We start from the raw sequence: 27455 nt of genomic DNA, 5'->3' as shown, positions 1-27455 counted from the left end.
AGGAGATCTCAATAGTTTACTTAAATCAAAAAGAGAAAATGAGCTCAATTTCCATTGCATCAGGAGAATTTGTGCTGTGAACTTTATAACTGAGGTTCAACACATTATGGTTTGGAAAAGTGATCAAGATTATGAATTTTCTTCACACTCGTGCCCTTAAACATTACCAATTTACAGGATATTTTGAAGAAGTTGAAGCAGTAAATGCAGACCTAGTTTGCTTCAATGGAAGCAGATGGCTAGGTCATGGCAACTCTTTGAAGAGATATACTTGACTGCTTTTTTTTTACATAAAAGGTAACAATTTTCTTATAAAAATGGAAACACTTAGGAATAAAAGCACAACTTACTTCCCACAATAGTTATGAGGATAGAATGAGATTGTGCATATAAAGCATTTAACAGGGTGCCCACACATAGTAAGAACTAAATAAACGTAAAGAATTATTGTTATATGAAACTTAGATATGATGTATGAGTGCAGCAAGGTCTGAGGGCTTCTGCTCAATTTAGGCTGCACATTCCAGTGGCCCCAGCTGTGTAAAGGCAGAATGTACTGCCTTAAGAAGCAGTAAAATCTCCATCCCAGAAGAATTCTCAGCCTAGGCTGGAGAGTTACCTGGCAGCGCTTTAACCTAGAATTTACACTTGAAATGGGTAAATACTGGTTGTCCTCAGGTTGAAGTTAGTATTTTCCTCTATCTGGAGATAGGCTGATGCCAAAGTGCCCCATTATATTTTAAAAGCTAGATGTTGATGTTTTGCATTTTTTTTAAACTAAGGTGCTTTGAAATTATGTCACACAGTGACATTAATTTTTGTACATTAAATAAAACAATAAAACATTAAAGAGAAAGAGAGAATCATGTCCTGACCCACACTCATGCTGCTTCTCCTGGCCCCTCCTGGACCCCCACCCAGCTTCTGTTCATCCTCTGCCCACCTCACATAGACACTTACTGTTGTGGGGAAAAATGGAAGCATTTATAATTGAATCTGTGCATCAAATTTTGTTCTATCAAGGGTTATTGTGATAAAATATACATACCATGAAATTTTCCATTTAACCATTTTTCAGTGTACACTTCAATGGCTTGTTAAGTACATTCACAATGTTGTGAAACAGAACTTTTTCATCTTCCCAAACAGAAACCTTGTATCCATTAAATAGTAACTCCCCGTTCTCCTTTCTCCCTAGTCCCTGATAACCTCTACTCTTTGTCTCTATGAATTTACATATTCTGGATACCTTAAAAAAGTGGAATCCTACAATATTTTTCCTTTCTGTTGCTTTTTACATGTCAAGATTATTTTTTAAATAAAAGTACTGCCCTAATATTTCTGGTCACTTGGATAAGGTCTGGACTCACCTTAGATTCACTCTGTCTCTTAAAGTTCCTTTTCTTTCACAAAATTGCTTACAGACACCTTCAGTATGGAATCAAAAAAGATTTATGCCTTAACTGAATATACTTTAAAATAAACAAGAAAACTGTAGACTTGTAAATGCAGTATTAGTGACCCGACCTGAGTATGTTAATGACTGTTACTAGGCTTCTCATTGTGAACTCCTAGAAGGACAGATTTACCTAAATCACTTTGGATCTGCTATTGGTTCGCTCCTTTAATGCATATTTTTGAAAAGTTAACAAGATATTTTTAATCATTATCCATTTTTGACCAAAAAAAAAAATCATAAAACCTATTTACAAAAGGGTTTCTTATCATTTGACGAACTTTTGCAAAGCATGGATACTCTCGCTCTAATTCTTATTTTTATTTATGGTTAGATTTTTCTCATGATTTCCACCCTTTGCTGGTTTGATTTCACTCCATTCTGCTTTCTTCTTTCATGTTGCAGTGAGTTAGGACTCTTTTTATGTCATGAGGGCCAAGAGAGCAAAGTGGAACAGCACAAACAACAAAGTAGGTTTATTAGCCCCAGTCATCGGAAGTCCAGAGATAGAGGAGGCTCCGTGGTTGCCAGATTTAGTGCGGACTGTTTCCTTCTTTCTGCTCCACTTTCTGGGATATCTGCTTCATCTCAAGGATCCTCTTCAACAGGACTGCAGAGTGTCTGCCAGAACCAATCAGGACCACATTCCCCCACTGCCACCTGCAGAGAAAGTGAGTCTGTACTTCTGTCTGTCTCAGCATTCCAAATGAGAATGCCAAGATTCTTTGTACCCCTAAAGTGCATGCCCACCACCCCTGGACACGTGACAGTGACCGGAGGAGTAAAAGAATGTGCTTACTGGCTTCAGGCGACTGAGGACTTGTTGCTGGGGAGCAGTCAGCACTCCGCAAAGTACCTGGGCTACTGAAGAAGGGGGGCGGGGGAATGCCTGCAGACCCACCACAGTATGACTCATTCTCACATCCTGTGAATGAAATGCAGAAATATTTAAAAATTATTAAAGATTATATTGGCACAAAAGACAAGTGAAACTTTTTGAGTCTAAACAATGACTGATAACGTGGGAGTAAATGTTAAAGAAATTATTGTTATTTTTAAAAGGAAAGGGGGCTAAAATTCTAGATGTTTTCAAAAAATATGTAAAATATAGAATAAAGGGATTTGTCATCAAAAAATTACATTGGGAAGTGTGAAACAATTATGGTTTCAGGTGGAATATTTCAACTAGAATTCTAGTACTTTATGTGGAATGCTTGACCATACAACCTTTTAATTGCCTAATTTAGAAATCTTGGAAAAGAGTAATAATATTTGGATAAAGGATGTCATACAGAACACAAAAAATGACTCTCATCTATCTTCTTCTTGTCATAGAATGAGAAACTAAGATGCTTGAGAAAGCAGAGTTTGTATCCACAAAGAAATATCGTATCTACTCCATCAGTGATTTCAATCTTTATGTCTAGCAGAGGAACACTTTCTTCTAATAATGTGGGATAAATAAAAAGAACATGCAAGTCAAAGAAAGTTACTCCGCTTCAACTGAGATAGAAAATCCTGAATAATTTCCTACTCTTATTCTCCTCCTTCTGGCAATTATATCACTCCACTTATATTTGTAATTAAAGTAGGAAGAGCACTAATGTGGAAGGCAGTAGACATCCGAAAATCTGGATTCTCATTTCAAATTTATTAGTACATCCCCTTGGAAAAGTGACTTAAGTTAGACTTTCCTTACCCAGTTTCAAGGAACCAGGCTCTTAGACTGATCTCAAAAGTCATTCATTTGGTTAAAATATTAAAATCTCAGATGTTACATATAAATGTGTACCTCCAGCCTCTGCCTCTGGCATTATAGAGAACCAAGTACCCAGAGCAACCCTTTGAAAACAAGTAAAAATTCTGGATAAACTAATTTTTAAAAATTTTCTTAAACATATTCATTAACTGGTGAAAAAGGAAGATGTTCTGAGATCAGTAACTGTATGAAAAGGGAAATTTGAGCTAGAAGCAGAGCCTTGAAACCTCTTTAGCCTGAGGGCATTTAAATATCCAGATAAACTTTAGCTTCAAGTTGAGGACTCTGCTGCCTTCTTCCTGTGTCCCTGCCCTCCGCTTGTGGAACATGGCCAAGATGGAAACAGTGAGGGAGTCAAGGAAGTGGTGGTATGTTTAGGGTTCAAAGAAGTGTCAGAGATTGGTGGGGTTGAGGATTGAGAATGCAGTGAGCCCAGAAGGTGGTGATGGGGCTCTGGTCAGCTAAGCAGTCAACCAATGGAGGAGGCCTGGCAGGGCCACGTTCTGAGGAGACAGCAGAAAGGCCAAGATCAAGGAGGTAGCCAGCATGTTTGGGATATTGGTTACATATAAGAAGATTGAACAAAGAAGTAAGTATATTGAGGGTAACGGAAGTTAGATTTCTCACTTTTGGAAACACAGAAAGTAGGGAATCTAGGCTAGAATGAACATGATATTATTAGATTGGAATTGGAAATATTGTGTCAACTCATAAGGTAGATTAGATAGATGATAGATAGATAGATAGGTGATAGAAAGAAATAGATATAGGAACATAAATCCATGTGTGACACACACAAATATTCTTCCTATTTTTTTATTTATAATTATGTATATACATTCATACATTCCTTATTTTATTTGTTAGAAGAAATGAGACATACATAGCAATGAGCACATTGAGCATCCAGATCTTGATTTCTATATATGATCTTCCACAAAATACTGGGCTCCTTGGAGAAAAGACTAATTGCAGGACTGGGGCATGAAGAGCACAATATGGACCTAGATATTGTGCCAAAAATGAAGGAACTCCCAAAGAATGATAGTGGCGTATCAAAATGACAGGAGCCAGCTGGAATAGGTTCAACCAACCAAATCTGGGCTAATTTCAACATGAAAATAGCAATAATAAATGGATCCACATGATTTAAATAAATAAAGTAATAAATAAATAATTTGGGAAGAAGAAAAACCTCCTTCTTACACTGAAATGACAACTTGTCTATGTAGAAGGAATAATGGAAATAGATGAACACTATTTGGCAACCATCACAGTGCTGACTGACTCAGGTAAGTCATGAATGGTTATTAAAAGGCAAGGGAAGAAAATAGAAAATTTAAAAAGTAATACAAATAAAACCACAAAATAAGATGAAAGATCTAAATGCAAAAATATTAGTGATTACAATGTATATAAATGGACTAAGTGACCCTTTAAAAGAAAAAGTGTATCTAACTGGATTTAAAATAAATGCTGCTCCTCTAAATGGATTAAAGACTGAAACTTAAGACCTAAAACTATAAAACTCCTAAAAGAAAACATAAAAGAAAAGCTTCAGGACATTTGATTTGTCAATGATTTCTTAGATATGACACCAAAAGCACAGACAAAAAGACTAAAAAATAGACAAATGAGACTATGTCAACCTTAAAAACTGTGCAGCAAAGGAAACAGTCAATAGAATGAAAGGCAATCTATAGGACAGGAGAAAATATTTGCAAACCATGTATGTTAATATCCAGAATATATAAAGAGCTCCTACAACTCAACAAGAAAAAAAAAAACCTGATTAAAATATGGCCAAAGGACTTGAATAGACACTTCTTCAAAGAAGATAAACAAATGGCCAATACACATATGAAAAGACGTTCAACATCATTAATTATCAGGGGAATATAAAGAAAACCCCAATGAGAATATCATCTCACATCCTTTAGGATAGTCATTATGAGAAAAAAAAGGAAATAAGTGCTGGTTAGAATGTAGAGAATAGGAACTCTTTTGCACGATTGGTAGAAATGTAAAATGGTGCATCCACTATGGGAAGAACTGTGAAGCTTCCTCAAAAAATTAAAAATATTGGGGCTGGCCCCATGGCCGAGTGGTTAAGTTCATGCATTCCGCTTTGGAGGCCCAGGGTTTGGCCAGTTCGCATCCTGGACGCAGACATGGCACCGCTCATTAGGCCATGTTGAGGCAGCGTCCCACATACCACAACTAGAAGGACCCACAACTAAAATATACAACTATGTACTGGGAGGATTTGGGGAGAAAAAGCAGAAAAAAAATTTAAAATATAGATTACATGGTATATCTACTTGGATAAAGCCAAAGAACTGAAAGCAGGATCTCAGAGATATTTGTACACCCATGTTCGCTGCAGTGTTATTTAACATAGCCAAGATGTGGAAGCAACCTAAATGTCCATCAACTGATGAATGGATAAAGAAAATGTGGTATAAAGCCCAGACATAGTCTACTTCTGCCTATGTGATGTGGGGCTCAATGGGAACAGAAACTGAGCTGCTCTGAAGACGGAGGGGAGATGAGAGTCTAGGGATGGGAATGGAGCAGCTATTTGAACGCTGTCATGTTGAAGATGCTTCTGTCTAATGGTATAAATCTCTCAGTGGAGACCTCAAGTAAAGAAGTTTCAGCGTTCTCATGTAAAAGTAAAACCACAACATCTACCAAGCACACAGAGGAGTCATACAAAGAGTGTGTATGTAAAGCAGGCAACATTGCCTACAGCTCGTGAGAATGAAGGCAACATTTTGTTTCTCTAGTTGACAAAATTGCAAACAGAGTAATCTTTGAACAAGAAAGTAATCAAACTGGGTCTTGAGGATTAAATATAAGGAGGAGACAACTGCCCAGCCCAGTCTAGCAGGGGACCAGGAGATTGTGATCTGCAGGCCTAGTGCTATGTGAAACAGAGAGGAATCACTCAGGTCCACAAAAATACTGCTGGCCTCCCCCTATCTGGGGGAAGATTTTCACTGTTTTTTCTTAAAAGGGGAAAAATAAAACTTTTCGCTAGAGTTTCATGTATGGTGTTTCTGGTTTGCTGTGTTTTTGTGGGTTTTTTTTTTTTTTGCCTAAGTTTAGTAAAATTCTAGGTAATTCTCATTTCTTAAGATGAATTTGATCTTTTTTTTTTTTTTGAGGAAGATTAGCCCTGAGCTAACTGCTGCCAATCCTCCTCTTTTTTCTGAGGAAGACTGGCCCTAAGCTAACATCTGTGCCCATCTTCCTCTACTTTATATGTGGGACGCCTACCACAGCATGGCTTGCCACGCTGTGCCACGTCCGCACCCGGGATCCAAACCTGTGAACCCCAGGCTGCCGAAGCGGAACATGTGCACTTAACTGCTGCACCACTGGGCCAGCCCTGACCTTGATCATTCTTAAAGGATCTTTTTTATGTTTTATAAAGGATTAGAAAATTTGATTAGTCAAAACTTAAATAAATATTATTAAGTATTACTTGGCTATCACATGTATTGAGTGGTGTACCTTTATTTATTACAGAATCTGAATTTATGTTTTCCAAATAAGTTTCATTTCCACCTGTTTGCAGTTATTTAGCATCCCCTCCATATTTAAGTCCTACTGGTACTGAGTGCATACCAAAGACTTTGGAAAAATTTTTACTTTAAAATAATAACGTTAAATATTATATTCCCTAATTAAAAACGTGGCATATATATACAATGGAACATTATTCATCATTTAAAAAGAAATAAATCCTGTCATATGCTACAACATGGATGAATCCTGAGGACATTATGCCAGGTAAAATAAGCCAGTCACAAAAAGACAAACACTGTATGATTCCACTTATCTGAAGTCTGTAAAGCAGTCAAACTCATAGAAATAGAAAGGAGGGTGGTTACCAGAGGCTGGAGGCAGGGGAAAATGGAGAGTTGTTGTTTACAGGCATAGAGTTTCAGTTTGGAAAGATGAAAAAGTTCTAGAGATCTGTTGCTTAACAATGTCCTGTAGTTAACACGACTGTACTGTACACTTAAAAATGATTAAGGTGGTAAATTTTAAGTTATATATATTTTATCACAATTTTTTTTTTTTAAAGATTGGCACCTGGGCTAACAACTGTTGCCAATCTTCCTCTCTGTTTTTTTTTTTTTTCTGCTTTATCTCCCCAAACCTCCCGTGTACACAGTTGTATATCTTAGTTGCAGGTCCTTCTAGTTGTGGGATGTGGGACGCCACCTCAACGTGGCCTGGCGAGAAGTGCCATGTCCGCGCCCAGGATCCGAACCCTGGGCCGCCGCAGCAAAGCACGCGAACTTAACCACTCGGCCACGGAGCCAGCCCCTATTTTATCACAATTTTTAAAAAATCAATTAGTACCATAAAAATAAAGTGGCTCCATACTGTTTCTAGGAGACACCCTAAAATGTAAGGACATTGAAAATATAAAATAAATCATAAGGATTATAACAGGTGAATCATAAACAAATTAAAACTCAGATGTGTTTATAAAAATCTATTAGATAGAATAGACTTAAGGAAAAATGCATTATCAGAGAAAATGATAGTCTCTTAAAAATGATAAACATTTTCATTCACCAGAAAGACATAAGAATCCTAACCTTGTATCACCTAACAAAAGAACCTCAAATTCTTTAAAGCTAGAGTTGACATAAGTATAAGAACTAGATTAATCCACATACTGGGAGATTTTAGCACAGTTCTCACAATAATGATATAAATCGTGTAGTCAAGTAAGCAGTACTATTATGAAAGCTTGAACCACAAAATTAACAACATTATATTAAAGAAGCAGATAAAATACAGAAACCAATTACATCACAATTGTGGAGTATACTTTCTTTTTAGGCACACGTAAAAAACTTAAGAATCCTGATTAAGGTTGTACTAGGCAAAGCACTACTCCAAGGATTCTTCAGCCTTGGTACTATTGACATTTTGGTCCAGATAATTCTTTGCTGAGAGGGATAATCCTGGGCATTGCAGGATATTTAGCAGCATTCCTGGCCTCTACCCACTAGATGCCAGTAGCAACACCCTTTGCCCACCTCTCCCCACTTGTCTATCTTGGCTCTTAAACCCATCAACATCCACTGTATTAAAGACTTAGATATATAAAGGAAGAAACAAAATTTTAGAAAAAGATAAGAGCAATTTTGTGTTCTTAGGGTAAGAAAAATTCCTTATGCAAGACACAGAAAGAGAAATCTATAAAGAATGAAACAGGAATTTGACTGTATTAAGAAAAAGAGAAATCTATAAATAAAAATAAGAATTTGACTATATTAAAATTAGAAAAGTCTGTTCATCAAAAACTATCACAAAGAGCATGAAAATATAAGCCACAGACTGAGGGAAATATATTTCCAACACATAACTGCCAAAGGATTCAGAATATATAAATAAATTCTATACATCAAAAAGAAAAGCATAAATGGTGCAATTTTTAATGGGCAAAAGAGCAGACACCTGACAGAAGAAGAAAATCCAAATGGCCAAAAAGCATATGAGAAAATACTCAGTCTTAGTAATAAGGAAGTGTAAATTAAAACTGCATTTGGTTTCCATTTCGTACCCACCTGACTGGCCAAACTACAAAAGTTTTAGAATATCAGGTGTTGGGAAGGATGTGGAACAATTTCACCCTATTTAATCCATTTGAAGATGTGTACACCATATTATTATGCAAATCTACTCCTAGGTATATACCTTGGTGTCTTAGTCTGCTCAGGATACCGTAATAAAATCATAGGTTTCGTGGCTTAAACAACAGATATTTGTTTCTCATAGTTCTGGAGGCTGGCAAGTCCAAGATCAAGGTGCTGGCTGATTGAGTTTTTGGTGAGAGCTCCTTTCCTGGCTTGCAGACAACCACCTTCTTGCTGTGTCTTCACATGGCCTTTCCTTGATGTGTGTTCCTGGAGAGGGAGAGAAGGATGTCTCTCTCTTCCGCTTCTCATAAAGCCACCAACTCTATCAGATTAAGACCCCACCTTAGTGATTTTATTTATTCTTAATTACCTCCTAAAAGATCTTATCTCCAAAAACAGTTACATTGGGGGGTTAAGACCTCAACATATGAATTTTCGGGGACACAATTCAGGTCATAGTACTTTTTTTTTGTATATGTCTGTTAGTAACATGTACAAGAATACCCACAGCCAACACAACTGCCTGGTGAAACCCTAGCCCAACTGATATGCTAATCACCAGACACATAATGAAACCACTGTAGACCATACAACCCACCTGAGCTGACCTAGACGAGTAGTACCATCCCAGCCTTCCCACTAAAGCACAAAATAAATGAAATAGTGATTTTTTTTAAGTCACAAAGTTCTGGGTTGTACTGTTATACAGAAAAATCTAACTGATATAGTAGACTAGGTATTCTAAAGCCTCTGAATTTATGTATACTTCAAATTTACATTGTATGTATATGTGCCTTTTTCTAGCATTATCTAGGACAAAATCCCCCACTCTCTAGCTGGTGAGATGAAAAAATGAGATACAAACCCATTCAAAATTTAAATTGTCCAAGGTGAAAATAGCAATTGAAGGCAATAATTTTAACGAATTTCACAGACATTGTACTAGTAGCTAAATAGTAGATAAAATAAAAGATAAAAAGAGGGAAAGCATTTAGGCTCATATTATCAGGCAAGTTATTAACGAAGAGGTAGAATATAATTATTTAAATAATTTATTCTTTAATATTTCGTTCATTCAAAATTTGGTCATTCAGGTGAAGTTTAATCTGTGTCTTAAAGAAAGCAAAGTTCACCTTGAGGATTGTTATATGTTAAGCATCATGCTCAGTGATAATTAAAAGATGATTGAGATCTATTCTGTACCATTAATGAAGACAGACATAAGGCATAACAAATAAAATAGAGATATACACAGGATAATGTGATAGCATAGATATGAGATAGTTTGCTTTTTTGCGGGTTTGGAGAATGTTTCTTGGAGAGACGTCCTGATGGATGAGACAGAGTTACCGAAGCAAATAAATATTGGAAGAGGTAGTTATAAGCAAAAAGCCAGACATGAAATAACAGTATTAATAGCAATAGGTCATTAATTTTTCAACGAATATTGTACACCTTCTATATACCAATCACTATACTAGACAGAGAATACCATAAGGAATAAAATAGAAATGTTCTGAAAGAAGTTATTACCAGTAGAGATAGTCATACAATAAAAAAGTATACAACCCAATGTAAAATTACCAGCTATGCATAATACCATGAAGGAAAAGAACAGAGAACTGTTCTAAGTGTAATGAGAAGCAATGGAAGTATTTTCGCCAGAAGAGTAAGATAATGTAATTTACAAATTTGGCACTTTAGACTTTCAGAAATAAAAATTATGCATGAGAGTATTTGAATACAAAACAAGGGAGGTAGAGAAGGTCGTCTAGGTCATGCTCAGTATTACCTTGGACTTCATCCTGAAAGTGAAGACGTGCCATTGAAGAATTTTAAGTATGTGAACTGTATGACCAGATTTATATTGAAGATACACAAGTTCCAGTGTGGATGTGGAAATAATGTGGATGGATGAAGGGTGAGACTGGGAAAGGGAGTGAGCTAGGAGGCTCTAGCAACAGTCCAGGCAAGAAAAGGTGAATACTGGACAAGTTTAAATTTCCTGTTGCAATAGAAGGAGTGTTATTAGGCAATATGGATCTGGTACATGAGGAGTTGGTTCTAAAATTTGAAGAAGTTTTAGAATTATCACCGAGAGGAAGGAGAGATGGAGCTGATCAAGGACACGTAAAAAAGATTGTTGAGCGGCCCTCCTTTGGGATAGGAGATCATACATTTTTCATAGTTGTAGAGCGGGCATCTGCTGATTTGCCTGTCTAGCACTCCTCAAGCCTTCATCTGGAAAAGTCTACCCTGTCTAGAAAATTTGTCAGCCCTCAGACTAAGCATATGCCTCAAGTGTGATCAGCAATGCTCTTAAATTACTCTGCCTCGTTGGCTACAGTGATTGATCTGTGAATGGATATCTGTCTCAACCTGAACCAATCCTAAAACCTGAGTGATCAGTGATAACTAACATATTCAGAACCAGCCACTATGCAAAGTCTTTTATATTCACTTATTTAGTCATCATAACAATGCAGTTAAGTAGGTACTATTGACATCTCCCCTTTTTCAGATAAGGAAATTGAGGCCCAGAGATATAAACTTGTCCCAGGTCATACACAGACCAGGTTTTCAATTCTAGGTGTCTTTCTTCACAACCTACACCTTCTTAACTACTGCCTAACATTGCCCTGGACATGTTTATTCACCCAGAAATGTTTATCTGTCCCAAAGTAACCCAACCAGAGCCCTTTCTTGGATTTCTGACCTTAGGTATCAAGTAAGCTAATCTCAATCTATCTGTGGGGGTGCAGTTAGAAGCACTGAGCATGGTTACTGCTAGGCACCATGAATCCTGCTGTATGGAAGAAGCCAGACTGAAAAACTGAGGAAGAGATCCCCAAAACTGTGTCTTCAGAGATCAGAGACAACATGAGGCGGTATTGAATCTGTGGTTGCAGTCATCTCTGAGACTAACTGGAGCCTTGACCTCCTATTAATGTGATGATGTGAGCTTATTCAGCACCCTTTCTGGATAAACTAGCTTAAATTTAAAGCTTGGAACTAAGAGTCATGAGTAATTAAGGATACCAATCTGCATAGCTGTGAGAGAGTCTTTAGCAATGCTCAGTCATTCGGAGTGAACACAGACTGCTGTGTTAGTCCTGGTTGGGGATTCAACAGGCAGCTGTGTTAGAAAAACAGGGACCCAAATAAGTTGAGCATGTGAAAGACAGTCAGATGGGAAAAGAAGTGCAACCAGAAGGGAGTACATCATAGTGGAAAAGAAAGCAGGCCTAGGGGTAGACTGGGCAAGTAACATAACCTCTCAACCTTCAGTTTCCTTATTTTTGTTCTGGGATAATAACAATTGCCTTTCCTTCTCATGTGTTGTAAGAATTAAATGAGATAATCTATGTACGCTATTTAATGCAGTGCCTAGCATATAGTAATTGCTCTATAAATACTGCCATTGAGGTCTATACCTGGTGCTATGGGAATACAGATTCACAGAGAAGGGATGTCTGCGCTGGTATTAAAGGACAAATGCAGTCAGATAGGTAAAAGGAAGCAGATATTCCCTTCTCATATGCTCCATGCCTACTTATCCCCTAACTTGCAATGCAGGTGACAGCTTCTTCTACACACATTCCATAGGGGCTGGAGTCATAGTCCAAAACATGTAAATAGATGGCTTCAGTGGGAAGCTCTAGGTAATATGCAAAGTCAATAAAGACCAAAAATTAAATCCAAAATGCTGTTAAGCATTTAAATTTTAGGTTTTTCTTTGCAACCAAAATGCTTAATTATTAAAACATTAATATACATATGATTGCATCATCACTGATGAAACTTCTCCTGCCTGTAACAAATGTGATTTCAGCTTGTACTTTGGTAATGAGTGATGAAGAAATTTCCAGATGGAAAGGTTTAATTTGTGAGATTTTCCCTAGTCTATTCACATTGGCTTTAACTTCCATTTTAAATTACAGAGAGAATTCCCAAAATTTCAAATAGCCCCAAGAGATCTGGTGAAATAGCTAATCTCTTTCTATGAGCATGCTAACAAAAGCAATTTCTTACGAAGCTATATGCTACCCAGTGGGACTGATAATGAATCTGCATTATGGTAACCTTTATAAGAAGGGAAGATAAGAAGACCTTTTGGGGAGGTATATTTATTAGGTGGTGAATGTGTCTCTCCGCTTGTAGATTCTTCTGTTTAGATCCACTTTTCACTCAACTATGCCAAGACCTTCTGTTTTTCTGCTTTCAGTAACTTGTCTGAATTTATAATACTCACCCTATTATGTACCACAATGTCAGTAAATATCAAACACCAATGTGCCGTACAACTTTCTCTGTGTTCAATTTCTCTCTTTTTGAAAAGGCACTAGATTTACATAGTCGATTGTGGGCTTTATCCTAATTTCCCTCTAGGATTTATAAAGACTTCAAACTGTGTTAACACAGAGCACTGTGATTGTTTGTTTATAAACTGGAAAGGAGGGAAAATGACTTGTGTGTTGTCACCCAGATAGAAAGAAGCAGCATTTACTGGAAGTCTCCTACAGAGGGCACCTTCACCTTATTGGAAACCCAACTGAAAGAGAAACTCAGGGGTTACCAGAGAAGTGACTAAACCTTAAAGTCAGAAGCACTCACTTGCTTTTGCTCACCAGTTTTCTTCTCTATGGTATGTTTGTTATCTTATCTTTAATGGAAAAGAACTGGCACCCTCTGTATAATCATTCATAGATGTGGGCCAGTAACACTACCTTATTATGATGTTCAGCCTGCTTGTGGGTGAGCTAGAGACAGCTGTTCATATTACTTAACAGGCAACAGATCGATGAAAGGAAGGGAAGGACAAGTTTTGAGCTGCCTTTTTGCAACAATGTCCTTTATACAACAGAGGATATTTTTAAAGCATTGTATTGGAAAACAAAGGCTAATAATAAAGTAAATGTTTACAAAACAAACTCTGCTGTGTTGTTATGATTAGTAAGTGCTTTTAGACTAAAATTACTTAAATGGAAGCAAAAAGTAAATATTTTTGGATACCAAAAATACCATGAGTTATAGACTACAAATCTAAAGAAGTAATTACTATTTAGAAAATTCTGAAAGTAGGCATGTGAGTGTGTGTGTGTCCATGGGTGTGTGTAAAGCAATTCCTTGAAACTGTTTCTGTGTAGCTAAACTATAAAGAGACATTTTAGCAATCATATCATTAAAATAAAAGATTATCAAACTGTAAAAATATAAGTACATTTTCATAGGAAACATTCTCTTTAAAAATGTTCAGCATAAGTGCCATACACATCTAGAGGCCTTCAAATACAGCATTACTTACTTTAATGTCGATTTTGAATGTCTTATGATGACTAATAATATTAGCATGCATAAATCCAGTGTGTATGAACATCACTTTGCACATTTACATTTGACAATTCCTGATCGGGAGGCTTCTTTTGGATAGTCAACAAGTAGTAATCAGATTATTAGAACATTTTGGCTAAGAAAACTGAAATATCAAGAAACTGAAGATGATTACTGCTGAATACTAAGGTCAAAAGAAACATTGAAGACATGAATTTCTCTCTCTACATTTGTATATAAAATACTATTTGTTTAGTTGATGAATGCTCCATCTAATACCTATTTACAATGAATCTTATCAATTATAGATTACTAATTCTGTATTTTCATATTCTATGCTTAGAATTAATTAAACTCCTAATTGCTACTACTAGCATATAGCATTTGGGAACATTTTTGCTTTCTTTTAAATTCAACTTGAAATAGACTACAAATAAGTGTAAATGCATTTTAGCTATTAAAATTAGTTTGATCCTATGTCTTTTTTTAAGCTTTATTCAGTCAAGTTCTAAAGTCTCCTATTAGGATCAAAATGTTCAGACTATTGCACATTTTAATTCTTCTTTAGTAATAACTATCATCAATTTGTCAATCAAATCACTTACATAAAAATATAACATAGAACCACCTGGTAAGCATGTACTGAAATTTATGCACATGCTGTTATCAATGTGTTTCAAAATCAGCTAAATTAGTTTCTGTGGGAAAAATACCCATTTTCTTGTTCAGCTGAGTTGATTGCCTTGTCCTAGAAAATGCCTAGAGTAAGGCCCCAATCCACCTGCCCAGGCGTCTCCCTCTCATTGTTGACATTTCCTAGTGCTCAGTGGTCTCTCCCACTTTGTTGCATTCCAGAGCTCAAGGCGCTTCTTTGAAGACACAGGCCATTCAAGCCTTCTCTGCTTTGCAGCTTCCATCTACAGGGAGAGTAAATGAAAAAGCCACACAGTTCAGACTATTTAAATGGGGCAGCAGGAGGGCATGCTATGGCTCTGTTGGGAATAGCTGTGAGTGATTCCCGAATCATCTCTTGGAAAAGAAATAGAAAGTGAGCTTTCTTGAAATCAGGATGAAAAAGGATAGGAGAAAGAGGCTGAATAGTCCCCTATGGAAAAGCAAACTAAAGCTGGTAAGAGACTACGGAAAAGTAATGTGTTTACACAGTCAACTGCTGGTTTAATGCCAGAGTTTGCAAAGGACTTCAACAGGTGACTTTTACTGGTGGATGCTCTCATTTTTTAACCAAAGGAAACCAGAGATAGTCACAAAAGTCAAGGAGCCCCAGGGGTTTTTGCAGTTTGACTAAGTTTTGATATCACATACCGGTTCAGTATTTCTCAGGATCTCAAAATCTTGCCCTTGAAATAACAGTATTTCCCCAACTCTTTTTCAAGACTCTCCATCCTCATCATGCTGCATTGTAGCACATGAGCGCAAACATCTAAGCAGCCACTGAGAACACATCAGTAGCTCTGTTAGAGCTTATGGAAATTCATTATACAGTGGTAGAAAAAGGCAGAGAACCATGAATCTAGATCCACCTGTGCCAGTCTATTATTTTTATAGTTCCTTTACATATGAAATGAAAAAAATTCCCCTGCTCACCTCAAAAAGGTCTCCTTCAAGGATAGCTGGGGGAAAAAATTCAGTGAGGACTTGAGTTTAATACCTGGCTTAAGCCTCAACTAGCTGTGAGTATAAGGGGAAGTCTTCATATTTTGTTAATTGTCAGTTTCCTCTTTTGCAAGATAAAGGATGATATATAAGGATGAATCAAATGGGCTGGTAGTGAAAGGGTGCCTACACTTCCATGCTGGGAATGTCTCTGAGATTGTCTCTGAGCTCTCAGGGAAGGATCTGAGAACAATTTGTGATGTCTGGCATCCTCATCGCATGGGGAAATGGCAGGATGAGATCTGCAGTCCTAGGATTAAATAATCTTCTAGGCTCCCCTAACACACAATTTCAATGAAGTTAAGGCAGTAAGACTCAACTGAGAGAATGTATATGAAAGTCTGATCAGGATGAGTATCTTTTTCTTCTCTACATCCTCAGCAACGAGTATACTGTCAGTACACACACAAAAAGTATGCTTTGTATAACAGAGAATGTTATGTCCATTAAAGTGATGGTGGTTAAAGTAAAGACTGTACAAATTGTTGCACATGCCTCCTTCTTACTCACATTTGGGAGGTAGAATTTCACAAACAAACCTACCTGTCCTCATCATCTGTAGCAGCACTTCAGAGTACAGCCTCACATATTTTCAGTCTTGGTGAAGACTCAACCCTCCCCAGTGGCTCCTTGGACGACTAAGAAGATTCTTTCTGTACCAGTGTCAGATATGAGCTTTTGTTATGGGTCTATGATTCTCTTTTCCAGCTCTTTGAAACCCAATTTACTAGCATCTCTGGATTTTTGCCTTGAGAGTTTTCCTAAATTAGCAGTACATTACAACAGAAATGAGCATATGTAAAATTTTGTTAGTCTTTAATATCCTGGTCTGAATCAAACAACACATGACTTGGAGAATGAGCAGTTTACACAATTTGGGGACGAAGGGAATGGATGGCATAACATAAAAGCAATTTTAATTACCCAGCTGACATTTATTGAGCACCCAGCAAGTGTTAGGCATTATACTAGCTATCCAAAAGGAGTAGAAATTACTTGAGACCACCTGAAGAGAAACATATCAACAAGTAGAAAAGCATAAGACAATTACCTCACCCATTGGAATGCATGGTGAAAGTTATTACCACACATAGGGATAAATCAGCAAAGATTCCTGGATGTGCTGAATCTTCAGCCAATCAGTAAATCAAAAATCCTGACATATAGGAAACTGTCCCTTTCTTAGTTTCTTCTCTAAACATACAAGTGAAGATATGCTGGACATGTGCATGAACTGAACTCTGATTAAAAAACTAAAATGACTGTATGGCATATGAGGAAGGCACATGCCTGAGGATGGCAACAGTGCAAACTCTCCCCAAGTGCCTGTATACTCAGAGCCTGTACGTTGATTAACTTGATCAACAATGAAAAGCGCTATGAAGAATGTGATTTTTTTTTTTATTTTTTATTTTTGCTGAGGAAGATTCGCCCTGAGCTAACATCTGCTGCCAGTCTTCCTCTTTTGGTATGTGAGCCACTGCTACAGCATGGCCACTGACAGAGGAGTGGTATAGGTCCATGCCTGGGAACGAACCCCAGCCGCTGAAATGGAGCACGCTGAACTTAACCACTAGGCCACCAGGGCTGGCCCAGAAAGTGATTTCTAATGTAACACCCTGCCAGTATCTCACTGTCCTCTCTTGAAAACTGGAGGCGTGAGGGGTTGATCTGGCAAAATCTGTTCAAGTAAAAAATTAACAACAACTTAGAACCTGGCATAGATATTATTAATAGACAGTTGTGTTACTATTTGTACTGGTCATTTTTAAAACAGTCAATTTCTAAGTTTAAAATGGGCCAAGTACATTCTCAGAGCCATGGTGTTCAACATTTTCCATTTCATTGTTAAAAAATGCACTTTTGTTTCAAGATGTAACCTTTGCTGAAGCGTAGGGCTGAAACAATCACAACAAAACACCTCCCCCTTAAAACTAGTACTTCAGAGGCCTGTTAAATCAAAAGAAAAATTCTTTCTCTCCTCCCCAGTTCCACGGCCCTCAGGATTTTAAATGGTAATGACCAGTTCATTTGAGAAAATGGCATTTTAGTGCTTCCCTTCACAAGCTCTTAAGGCGTATAAGGTGTCTCTTTCCCAGGGATGTGCACCTCCTTTTGTTTTCTGGCATTACTGGAACTGACCTGGCATGGATCACTGGGTGAGCAGGCAATCTTAAACACTTCTCATATAAATTACTGGTTCCTTTCCAAGTGCAATTGCTCACAGGGTAATACACCATTTTACAACTCTGATAGCAAAGTCTCTTCGTTCTGCTGGGTTCCACACCCCCTCAGGAAATGAACAGACAAAAAGACTGATGGAGATGTGAACCTCAGAAATGTACAATCTGGTTCAACCTCAAGTATATACAGAGTGGGCAATTTGAGATCCTTCAGTTCTCCTATTTCCTTCTTTTACTCCTCTCAAATCTTCTTTTCTTGCTTCAAAAGCCGTCAACAGGAACAAAAATATCACAATAGCATCCTCCACATATGTGGACACTATAGAAAACAAAGCAGTAATAATTGTGGACGTCTACGAAAATACCTTTTTCAAAATTTTCCAGAAAAGAAAATAATGCTCACATTTTATGATCTATATTTACTAGGTAGAAACGACACATCTTGCTTCCATGCAAATGAGGCTTATCATTGATTGAGCTCTCCAAGATTCACTAGATGTTAATGATGGCCACATTTTCCAAACCAATGTCTTTTTTCCCATGAACTCTGAGGACAAGGTGTGTTTTTACTGACAGTTGACTCGGATCAGAGCCTGCAGTATTGTATTTCAGGTTGTGGCTCTGTAAAACCCTGTAACTTTCTTTGAAGTTAAACAGTGTCAATCTGTTTCCATGTCTGAATAACTCTTAGAAGAGCCTGTCTGACCCAAGTCAACTCAGTGAAACATACTATTTCCCCATAATTGATGTTCCAAATGAATGTCCTTTCATAATAAAATGTGCTGGAAAACAAAACAGCTTTGCATCCGGCACAAGTTGCATCATAATTAAATTTTATTTTATCCCATCGAGGCATGCTAAATGTTGAGCAAAATATAATTTTAAGTAATTTGTTTGTATTCTTATCTGTAGGAGTTGGAAATTAACAGCGTTGCTAGTTTGCGTTTACTGTTAAGCCTGGAGAGCAGAGAGATTGCTTTGCAAACATTACAGTTATTATGTCTGCAGTTGGTACTCTTTGTATAAATTATTGATCAGCCAGCTTATTTTTCTTTCTGCTTAATGGATATTATAGCATAGCCGTTTACAACGCTATAGTTAAGGTTGTGTCAGCACTTCCATTATAATAAACCCTCTGTTACAGGGGGTTTATAACTTGTTGTAAAAATTTGCTCTGGGCTGAAACTTGACATACAAGATCTCAGGCTGGAAGGTGGCAATTGTTATTCTTTCAACTTTTAAAAAAATCTCTTTGTTCTGAAGGGCAATAAATAAATAAACAGTTTAGTCTTTTCTAACAATCCTTGAAATTTCTGACTTCAAATAGAACAATTTTTGTAGGCTATTTGCTGGACAATGACCTCTTCTTTTATTTAATAAAGCAAAGAGAAAGAAAAAGGACCAAGATAATAAGTTAAAACAACAACAACAAAGCAGACAGTGAATCAATAGGAGCTTTTATAGTTTAACACATTTCTCCTAACATTACCAAATTATACGCTAATTTATGTTTCAATAGTAAATATGTGTTTATACTACATAGGACTTCTCCCAACCCCCATTCCCAACTATGTATCTCTTAGCAATTCATATGTTTTAATACAGGTTTTCTTTAGAGTAAAATGAGATTTTGGTTATTTAAAGAGAAAGTAGCATGAGAATTAGAAAATGCCACATATGAAAATGTACAATCAAAGGTAGAATATTTACTAGAAAACTAGGGATTTAAATACCTGCCTGACTTTTTGAACTTATTTCAATCTGGTCTGCCATTCCTCTCACAATGGCCCAATTTAAGAGATGAAGGGAGTTAATCTCAATTTATATTATTCTTGTTGCTGCTTCCTTTTACATTCCAACTTTAAAATGATCTCACTGTGTTTGTTTTTTTATCGAATATTTGGCTGTGCAACTCTCAGTACCAGCCCACAGATGGAATTAGGCTACTTACACTGGAAGTAAGTACTGATGGGTAAGTATAACTAAATTATCAGGGAGAATTGACTGCTTCTCATGGAAATGATATAGCTTGGGGTCAGAAAAACAATTCCACGATAATTTCTTTCTTTGTAACTATTCTTCTCTTTGCTACTATCCTCTCTCCCCTGACAGAGGTTTAGAGATTTCTTAAAATATGCTCCATAACAAGAAAAGTATTTTCAGCCACAGGTTACCTTCATTCTGAACCAGGAGAAAAGGAAGTGAGGATAGAAGAGAGGGAGGGAGGAACAGTGGTGCCAAATTGTGCCATTTGTCTCTGAGATCTATGTAAACACGAACGTGAACAGAAAATTACTGGATGTGTTCAGTAAGCATATATATAGTGAACACACTTCCATGCTGTAAAACAAGTCAGAGTTGTTTATAACCATTTTAACCACTTCTTTGTTAAGAATGGAAGTTTGTAATATAAAGTTAGAGTGCTTCAAGTTACAGTGTGTTCACCTTCAGCTCCCTACCTTCTATCCTTTGGATAATGTATCACCAAGCTCTCTGCGCCTGATTAGAGAATGTATCAGTGAGATAAAAGTCTTATTCCTTGTGCTGCAGGAGAGGCAGGGGACTGGAAAAGAGAGGGAGACTGTGGAAGTGCGAGTCACTAAAAGTCAGAAGTTGGAACCCTAAGTGGGGAGGTCAGAGACGGAATGTGTAAAAGTAGAGAAGTCTTTGCTTAAGGCAGTCGAGGTTTATCTGCTGAGCTGATTGGTGAGACCATGTGTCTGAGTTAAAAAGGCTTGAGAGAGTTACTTGGCATAATTTCTCCATCTTCAATGATTTACTACTGAAGTGCAAACATCAATTTTGGACTCTCTCCTGAGAAATGTTTAACAAAGTCAGTGAACTACTGGTACCCTGATATCTTTCTAGATTTGCCAAACTCGGATAGGTCTTTAATAAACCTCTGCCTGAAGTTCATCTCAGTTTTTTTTTTCTATTAAGGAAACAGGTCCATTAGTAAATATGCAGATGTAAAAATGTCCTTCCCCTTTACTTCTCCGTTGTGATCTATCTTAGAATTGTTCAGAAGTGCACTCTATTGTTAAAGCTATTTGTGCCGGGTGTGCTAATGCACTCTTTGATTGAGTGAATTAGCAGTCATAACAATCTGGCAGTCTGGCCATAGAAGTGTGCTCAAATTGATTTGTGTTATGGCTGGACTGGAAAATCTAGTGTTAGTTGTTTTTTGCCCTGGGGCATTGTTTGTACCAAACTCTACTTTTCATTTAATTTTCCAATACATTTTGAAAGATTGAAATGCTTGTGATCAACATTTGATCCACTTGCATTATTTAAAAAAAAATTCTGAAAGTAATTTCAGATTCCAAAAAACCTTGCTTTCAATTAGAGTAAACATAATTAGAGTGACGTCGTGCTCGGAATGGTAAATCTCCCTTTGAATCTATTAAGCATGTTATCTCCTTGTCCTGTCACTGAAAGGAATTCAGCATAGATCTGAAGTATACATCTGTATTTTTCTGTTCATGCTTCTAAGAGAACTTGGGAAAAAATTAAAAGAATAAAATTGTAATGAATCTTTTCTTGTTGCCCTTTCTGCATCTGCCCAAATTGTTTCTGTTTCACTTAGTGATGCTATAAAAAGAGAATACTCAAAGCGTTCAGGAAATTTCGAGATATTCAAGAAACACATTCCAATATGCACTACCTTTAACTTACTCAATCATTTTAGTTTTTTATACTCTATGAAATATGCATTTTCAATCTTTCTTTCAAATAACTGTTATCAATGGCTATATTGAAACTCTGAAGATTTAAAGACATGACTTATCCTGGCTTTGTCAATATTTGTATCTTTCTTACAATCTTCTACTTTGCACTCATTTACCAGAATTATAATGCAGCATGAATAAAGCTAAAAAATGACTATTGATTACAGAGAAAGCTTTGTGAAATCATTTAGTCAGTTTCCCCACTTGAGAAATCAGTGAATAAAATAGGTCAATAGATGAGGATGGAATGGATGTAATACAGTGCTATGCTTCCCTGGGTTATAAAAAGGGTCAAAAATAAATCCCCATAGAATTCATGTTTTTAGACTCATAAAATAAAAGGATACTTACCAAATCCCAACTATAAGTCCACCTTTCTACAGATCTATTCTTCTTTTTTAAACCACAGGTTTTGAAAGCATGTTTTTTATGTTTCTCTGTTTCAATAAAAGCATTTCCTTGTCACTGCCCCTTTTAACCAAACAGGATGCCCTCATCATCGGGCTAAAGTGCCTGTTGTCATCCAGGTATTCACCGGGACTTTTGCTGCAACAGCTACTCTGTATTTTCTTACTGTCTCCTGCAACCTTACAGCTCTTCTCAAAGCTGCATTTCATACTGCACTGAACTCTGTATCCTGGGCCGATTTTTGTTAATAGACGGTGAGATCTGAGACCACGCTCTCTATTAGTTCCCATTCATAGGAATATCGTCGGGGGCACGGAGGAAGGGGGAGGGGAGGGGAGGGGCCAGGAGGGGGCAGAGGGAGGGAAGAAAATACCTTCCCTGAACTGGTACAAGCTCAGCTTCAAACGATATCCTAGGAAAGAAATTAAAGACTTCTTAATTAGTGCAGCAATTAAGCTTTCTTGGTAGCATTTTAATCAGCACAGGCCCTATCAAAGGACAAACAGAACGATTTGCAGGTCTTTGAATTTTAAACAGTCTTATTGATTTCAGCACAATACGTCTTCACAAAACACAGGGAGAATTTTCTAATATCAGTTACAGTACTTTGAGTTTTGCTTATGCAAATTGAGTGCAGGTTGGAGAAGATGAGGTGGAGGGAGAGCATCTGAAACAATCAGAAATGTAAAAACAATAAACAAATAAGACAAAAGCTTTGAAAGCTAAAGATGCAATGGAAAGAGTGAAAATTTGAAATGTCGCTAGAGTTGATTTATCTGTTGTTGTTAAACACTGTTTGCCTTAATCATTGGTAACATTTCTCAAAAAAGAAAAAAAGGAGGAGAGAAAGAAATCAAAATTTTTTGAGACTTTGCTTTCTTACAGATTTTAATTTGCATTAGATGCTTTTTCTCATCCTATTGTTTGATCAAGGGGGTAAGTGGTAGTTCCTAGAAACGGTTTAGAGACCTGAGGAGGGGGGTTAAGCGGGGAAGAAGCTCCCATTCAGGTGGGGGCAGACACCCCAAGCCCTGCTTCTGAATGGAGCTTGTGTGCTGGGAGGCACAGGTTTCCCAGCAGAAAATTTGGAGTTTGCTTCGAAGTAGGTTGGGATTATGGCTTAGTCAGCTATCATTACTTCTTGTCTGTGGCTTCCGAATGTGGCAGGTATTGGGTGAGTGACAGTTTAAGGAAATGTGAGAGATGAGAATGCTAAGGGCCGATTTTCAGCATTTAAATCCAATTTTATTCATTTGGGGGTCTAGAAATTAAAATGAAGAAACCGTAGTTTAGCGTTTTAAAGACTATTGGAATTTATTAAAGTTTTGCATGCAATTCCAAAATAAAATTAGTTTTTCAGGGCTTAATCATCTTCTTCCTCTCCTTTGCTCATTAACATAGTAATCTGGCATTTTTCAAAAAGGTAATATTTTCCAGAACATGTGTAAACACTTAAAGAAGTATTTTGATGTATGTAATATATATCAAATCCCTAATTTTAATTTTGGACAGATATGAGGAACGAAAAGTTAATATAAATTACTTTTGAATATATTAAAATACATTGGGTAACTAGGCCAAACAACTGTGTAAACTTTAGCTATGTTTGTAGAAGTTTACCTACTTTTTAGCAACAATCAATTTTTTGGATTCAAATTTCTGAATTTTGAAACCTCCTGATATAACTTGTGTCCCAAAAAGTTTAGCAGAAACTTACACAAATTACTCAACAATGTCATATTTGTCTGTAGATATTCCCTACCCCTTTTGACACCAAACTCCAAAAAGTCTAAAGAATTAAAATAATAAAGAGAATATGAATAATTTCAACATCAAATCCCAGAAACTTCATTATGAAATTTCTCAAGACAGTGAACCCAACGTTAATAGTTTATTTTTGAAATCTGTCAAGTGCTAAAGCATTGTTTCTCTCTAGTGAAGTTAATGAACATGTGTAGACAGGTTTAAAGCCTAACTATTTAAGATTCCTGGAGATATAAACAGAGAACAGACTTGATCTATATTCAAATCATATATTGGTCAAAAATCCTTGAATAAATACCTCCATGCAACAAGTTAGAAAAGGGAAGAAAAGGAGAGAGGGAGGCAAAGAGGAAGAGAGGCAGTCTAAACTCAGCCTGACGTGGTTTTTAAGCAGAGTCGCCCTGTCTGCCTTTACAAGGCAGCTAGTGAACTTTGTTTTTCTTCTTTCAATTATTTGCAAAACACATTTTCACCGACAAACAGAAAAGAACTTGCCCAAAATACTGATACTTTTCAAATAGGAAAAAAATATTGTTATTCATGTAACACATTAGCAACTAGCCTTGGGTCTCAAAGGACGTGAGGATAGTTGGTTGCTGTGCAAGACAGGTGAATTAATTATAGAGTTTTCAGTAAGAAAAATCAGTGTTTTCTTGTTTTCCACTTTCTAAATCTTCAAGGGTACCTGATCTCTTCGAAGTCTGTTGGTATAACAGGCATTTCTGACCTGCCTTTGGGGAAGTTATTCTGAGCAATCCACATCAGGGCAAGCAATTCTTTCTTTCCACAATCTATGAGGAAATAAGGAACTGAATACAGAGCATTCCATTATTCCTAAGCGACTTCAAACTGACTTTTCCCCCACAACTTGAAAACTGTCCTGGAATTTTCAGTATCTTTATACAAATAAATAATTTAATAGGGAGATAAAAACAATGAGATGCATAAAACACACGCTTTGCTTACATGTAAATTTTCCTCAAAATACTCTCTTAATAATCACGAAGTGAGGGGATGTGTTTTCATTTATATCTCATTGCAAAAACGAACGGAAATATATCCTAAATCCTTGAAAGAGATCTCGGAGCGCTCTGGCTCCTCTTTAAGTTGGCAGGCGATTGCTTAGAAGGTTTTGGCAAAAAAATTACGAGTCGTCGCGGACGAAATGGAATTATTAGACACGCAATCTAACGGTAGGAGAAGAGAAATTGATCTCCCTCTCCTTTTCTGATCGCCACTTCTGCGTCCCCGCTTTTCCTCTCCGTCCCTCCCATAGTTTCTTTCCCTAACCTCCCCCACCCCTCCTCTTTTTCTTGCTCACTCGCTTTTCCTCTGTCTCGCGCTCTCGGAGTCTCTGCTCCGAGTTCCTGGTTGGATAATTTGGGTTAATACTAGTGAGTGAGGTTTTTGCGGCTTCAAAGGGTATTTCAAGTTTCCGGAGCTCCTCCCCTCTGCACCGTGTGACAACAACAACTCGTCCAGCCGGCAGCCTGCACTTTTCAGCTCATTTTCTCTCTGTCATTCCCCTCTCAATCTTTGATCAATGTACTTGCCAGGGAGAACCCAAGTCCTTCAAACCTCCTCCTTTTCACCTTCATCCTTAACTTTGTGCTAGAGCAGGACCCACACAACAACAGCAGACCCTCCCCGACCCCGCCTCCCCCCCCCTCCAAACCAGCCCCCGATCCCAGCCCCCGGAGAGGACTCGCATTTCGACTTGCGGGACACTTTTGTGCGTTTCTCTCCAGAGCGCCTCTCGCGCTCGCCCCTCCTGCACTCTCTCTTTCATACCCTCATCTCCTTTTTCCTCCTTCTCTGCCTTTCTTCTTCTCGTTCTCTCCTGGAGTTGTCGTTGTTGTTGTCCCCTAGCTCTTTCTCCCTCTTTTTTCCCCCTTCCCCTCCCCGGGGTGTGTGGCAACTTTTCCCCTCGCTTCTCCTCCTTCTGTTTCCCCTTATATGTGACCATGGCAGTGCCGGCGGCTTTGATCCCTCCGACCCAGCTGGTCCCCCCTCAACCCCCGATCTCCACGTCTGCTTCCTCCTCCGGCACCACCACCTCCACCTCCTCGGCGACCTCGTCTCCGGCTCCGTCCATCGGGCCCCCAGCGTCCTCAGGGCCAACTCTGTTCCGGCCGGAGCCCATCGCTTCGGCGGCGGCGGTGGCGGCCACAGTCACCTCCACCGGCGGCGGCGGCAGCGGAGGCGGCGGCGGCAGCGCGGGCAACGGAGGCGGCGGTGGCGGCGGCGGCGGCGGCGGCGGCGGCAGCAACTGCAACCCCAGCCTGGTGACCGCGAGCGGCGGCGGCGGCGGCAGCGGCGGCGGCGGCAGCATTAGCGCTGGCGGCGGCGGCGCCTCCAGCACCCCCATCAACGCGAGCACCGGCAGCAGCAGCAGCAGCAGCAGCAGTAGCAGCAGCAGCAGCAGCAGTAGCAGCAGCAGTAGCAGTAGCAGCAGCAGCTGCGGCCCCCTCCCCGGGAAACCCGTGTACTCGACCCCGTCCCCAGTGGAAAACACCCCCCAGAATAATGAGTGCAAAATGGTGGATCTGAGGGGGGCCAAAGTGGCTTCCTTCACGGTGGAGGGCTGCGAGCTGATCTGCCTACCCCAGGCTTTCGACCTGTTCCTGAAGCACTTGGTGGGGGGCTTGCACACGGTCTACACCAAGCTGAAGCGGCTGGAGATCACGCCGGTAGTGTGCAATGTGGAACAGGTTCGCATCCTGAGGGGACTGGGCGCCATCCAGCCCGGAGTGAACCGCTGCAAACTCATCTCCAGGAAGGACTTCGAGACCCTCTACAATGACTGCACCAACGCAAGGTAAAGAGCGGGGGGCAGCCTCCGCCACCCTGGGTCCCTCCCCAACCGCCTCCTTGCCTTTTCCTCACTCCCTTCCCAGCGCCGCTGGCTCAGCGCGCCCGCGAGCCGCGCGCCCCGGCGAGCGCGGCCCTCTCCTCCCTTTCCTCGGAGCAATCCAGCCGCTCTCGGCCGTCTGAGAAGTTGGCATCTCACCCTGCTCAGATCCTGCTCTTCCGGCCCGATCCGCCCCTTCCCCTCCTGGGTGCTGGGGCTTGGCAGCTGCGGGACGCGGGAACCCCAAGCCACGGGGCGGAGGGGGAGGGAAGGAGCAGGATGGTGCCGTAACAGGAGCCCCAGTCCCCGCCTGGGCCGCGCCCTGGTCTGGGGACCCCTCTCAGCGCCACTGACCTCGTGTGCGCTCCCTCGGACCCGGGTTCCACCGCAAGCCGCGGGGCCCGGGCGGGGCTGGTCTGCGGCGCCGAGCAGCGTCCCGGGGGCGGGAGAGGTCGTGACCCTGCCCGGCAAGGTTCGGGGAGCGCGAAGACGCGCTCCGGGTGAGGGGCCCGGGAGGAAGCCCAGGGAGTAGGCCACTTGGAGGTCGGGAGGGGGACGACCTCGGAGACTGAGAGGCCTGGGGCAATCTCGGGGGACCCGCAGCCAGTTCAGTCCCGAAGCCGCGAGAGAAA

General features: G+C 39.2%; 1 protein-coding gene and 1 long non-coding RNA gene across 6 annotated transcripts in view; one reads left to right on the top strand and one right to left on the bottom strand.

Annotated features, from left to right (window-relative positions):
• LOC106843104 (uncharacterized) lies at nt 1-27018 on the bottom strand. 5 transcript variants are annotated; one of them, XR_011493018.1, is made up of 4 exons: nt 26848-27018; nt 8943-9151; nt 2256-2381; nt 1-2116 (listed from the first exon to the last, which is right to left on the bottom strand). It is a non-coding gene; the product is annotated as an uncharacterized lncRNA (long non-coding RNA). The 5 variants fall into 5 exon arrangements; XR_011493020.1 differs by lacking the exon at nt 26848-27018 and adding an exon at nt 24658-24781 and having other exon boundaries at nt 3-2116; XR_011493019.1 differs by lacking the exon at nt 26848-27018 and adding an exon at nt 26577-26712 and having other exon boundaries at nt 965-2116.
• Nucleotides 25792-27455, top strand: part of DACH1 (dachshund family transcription factor 1) — a 414137-nt gene continuing 412473 nt past the window's right edge. The window contains exon 1 of the mRNA XM_014859930.3: nt 25792-26790. Coding sequence (XP_014715416.3) covers nt 25937-26790 — 854 coding nt within the window. The 5' untranslated portion in view covers nt 25792-25936. The remainder of the gene's footprint in view (nt 26791-27455) is intronic.

This window comes from Equus asinus, chromosome 11 (genome assembly GCF_041296235.1).
Source record: "Equus asinus isolate D_3611 breed Donkey chromosome 11, EquAss-T2T_v2, whole genome shotgun sequence".
Lineage (NCBI taxonomy): Eukaryota > Metazoa > Chordata > Mammalia > Perissodactyla > Equidae > Equus > Equus asinus.
This window is presented reverse-complemented; position numbering and strand designations above follow the sequence as displayed.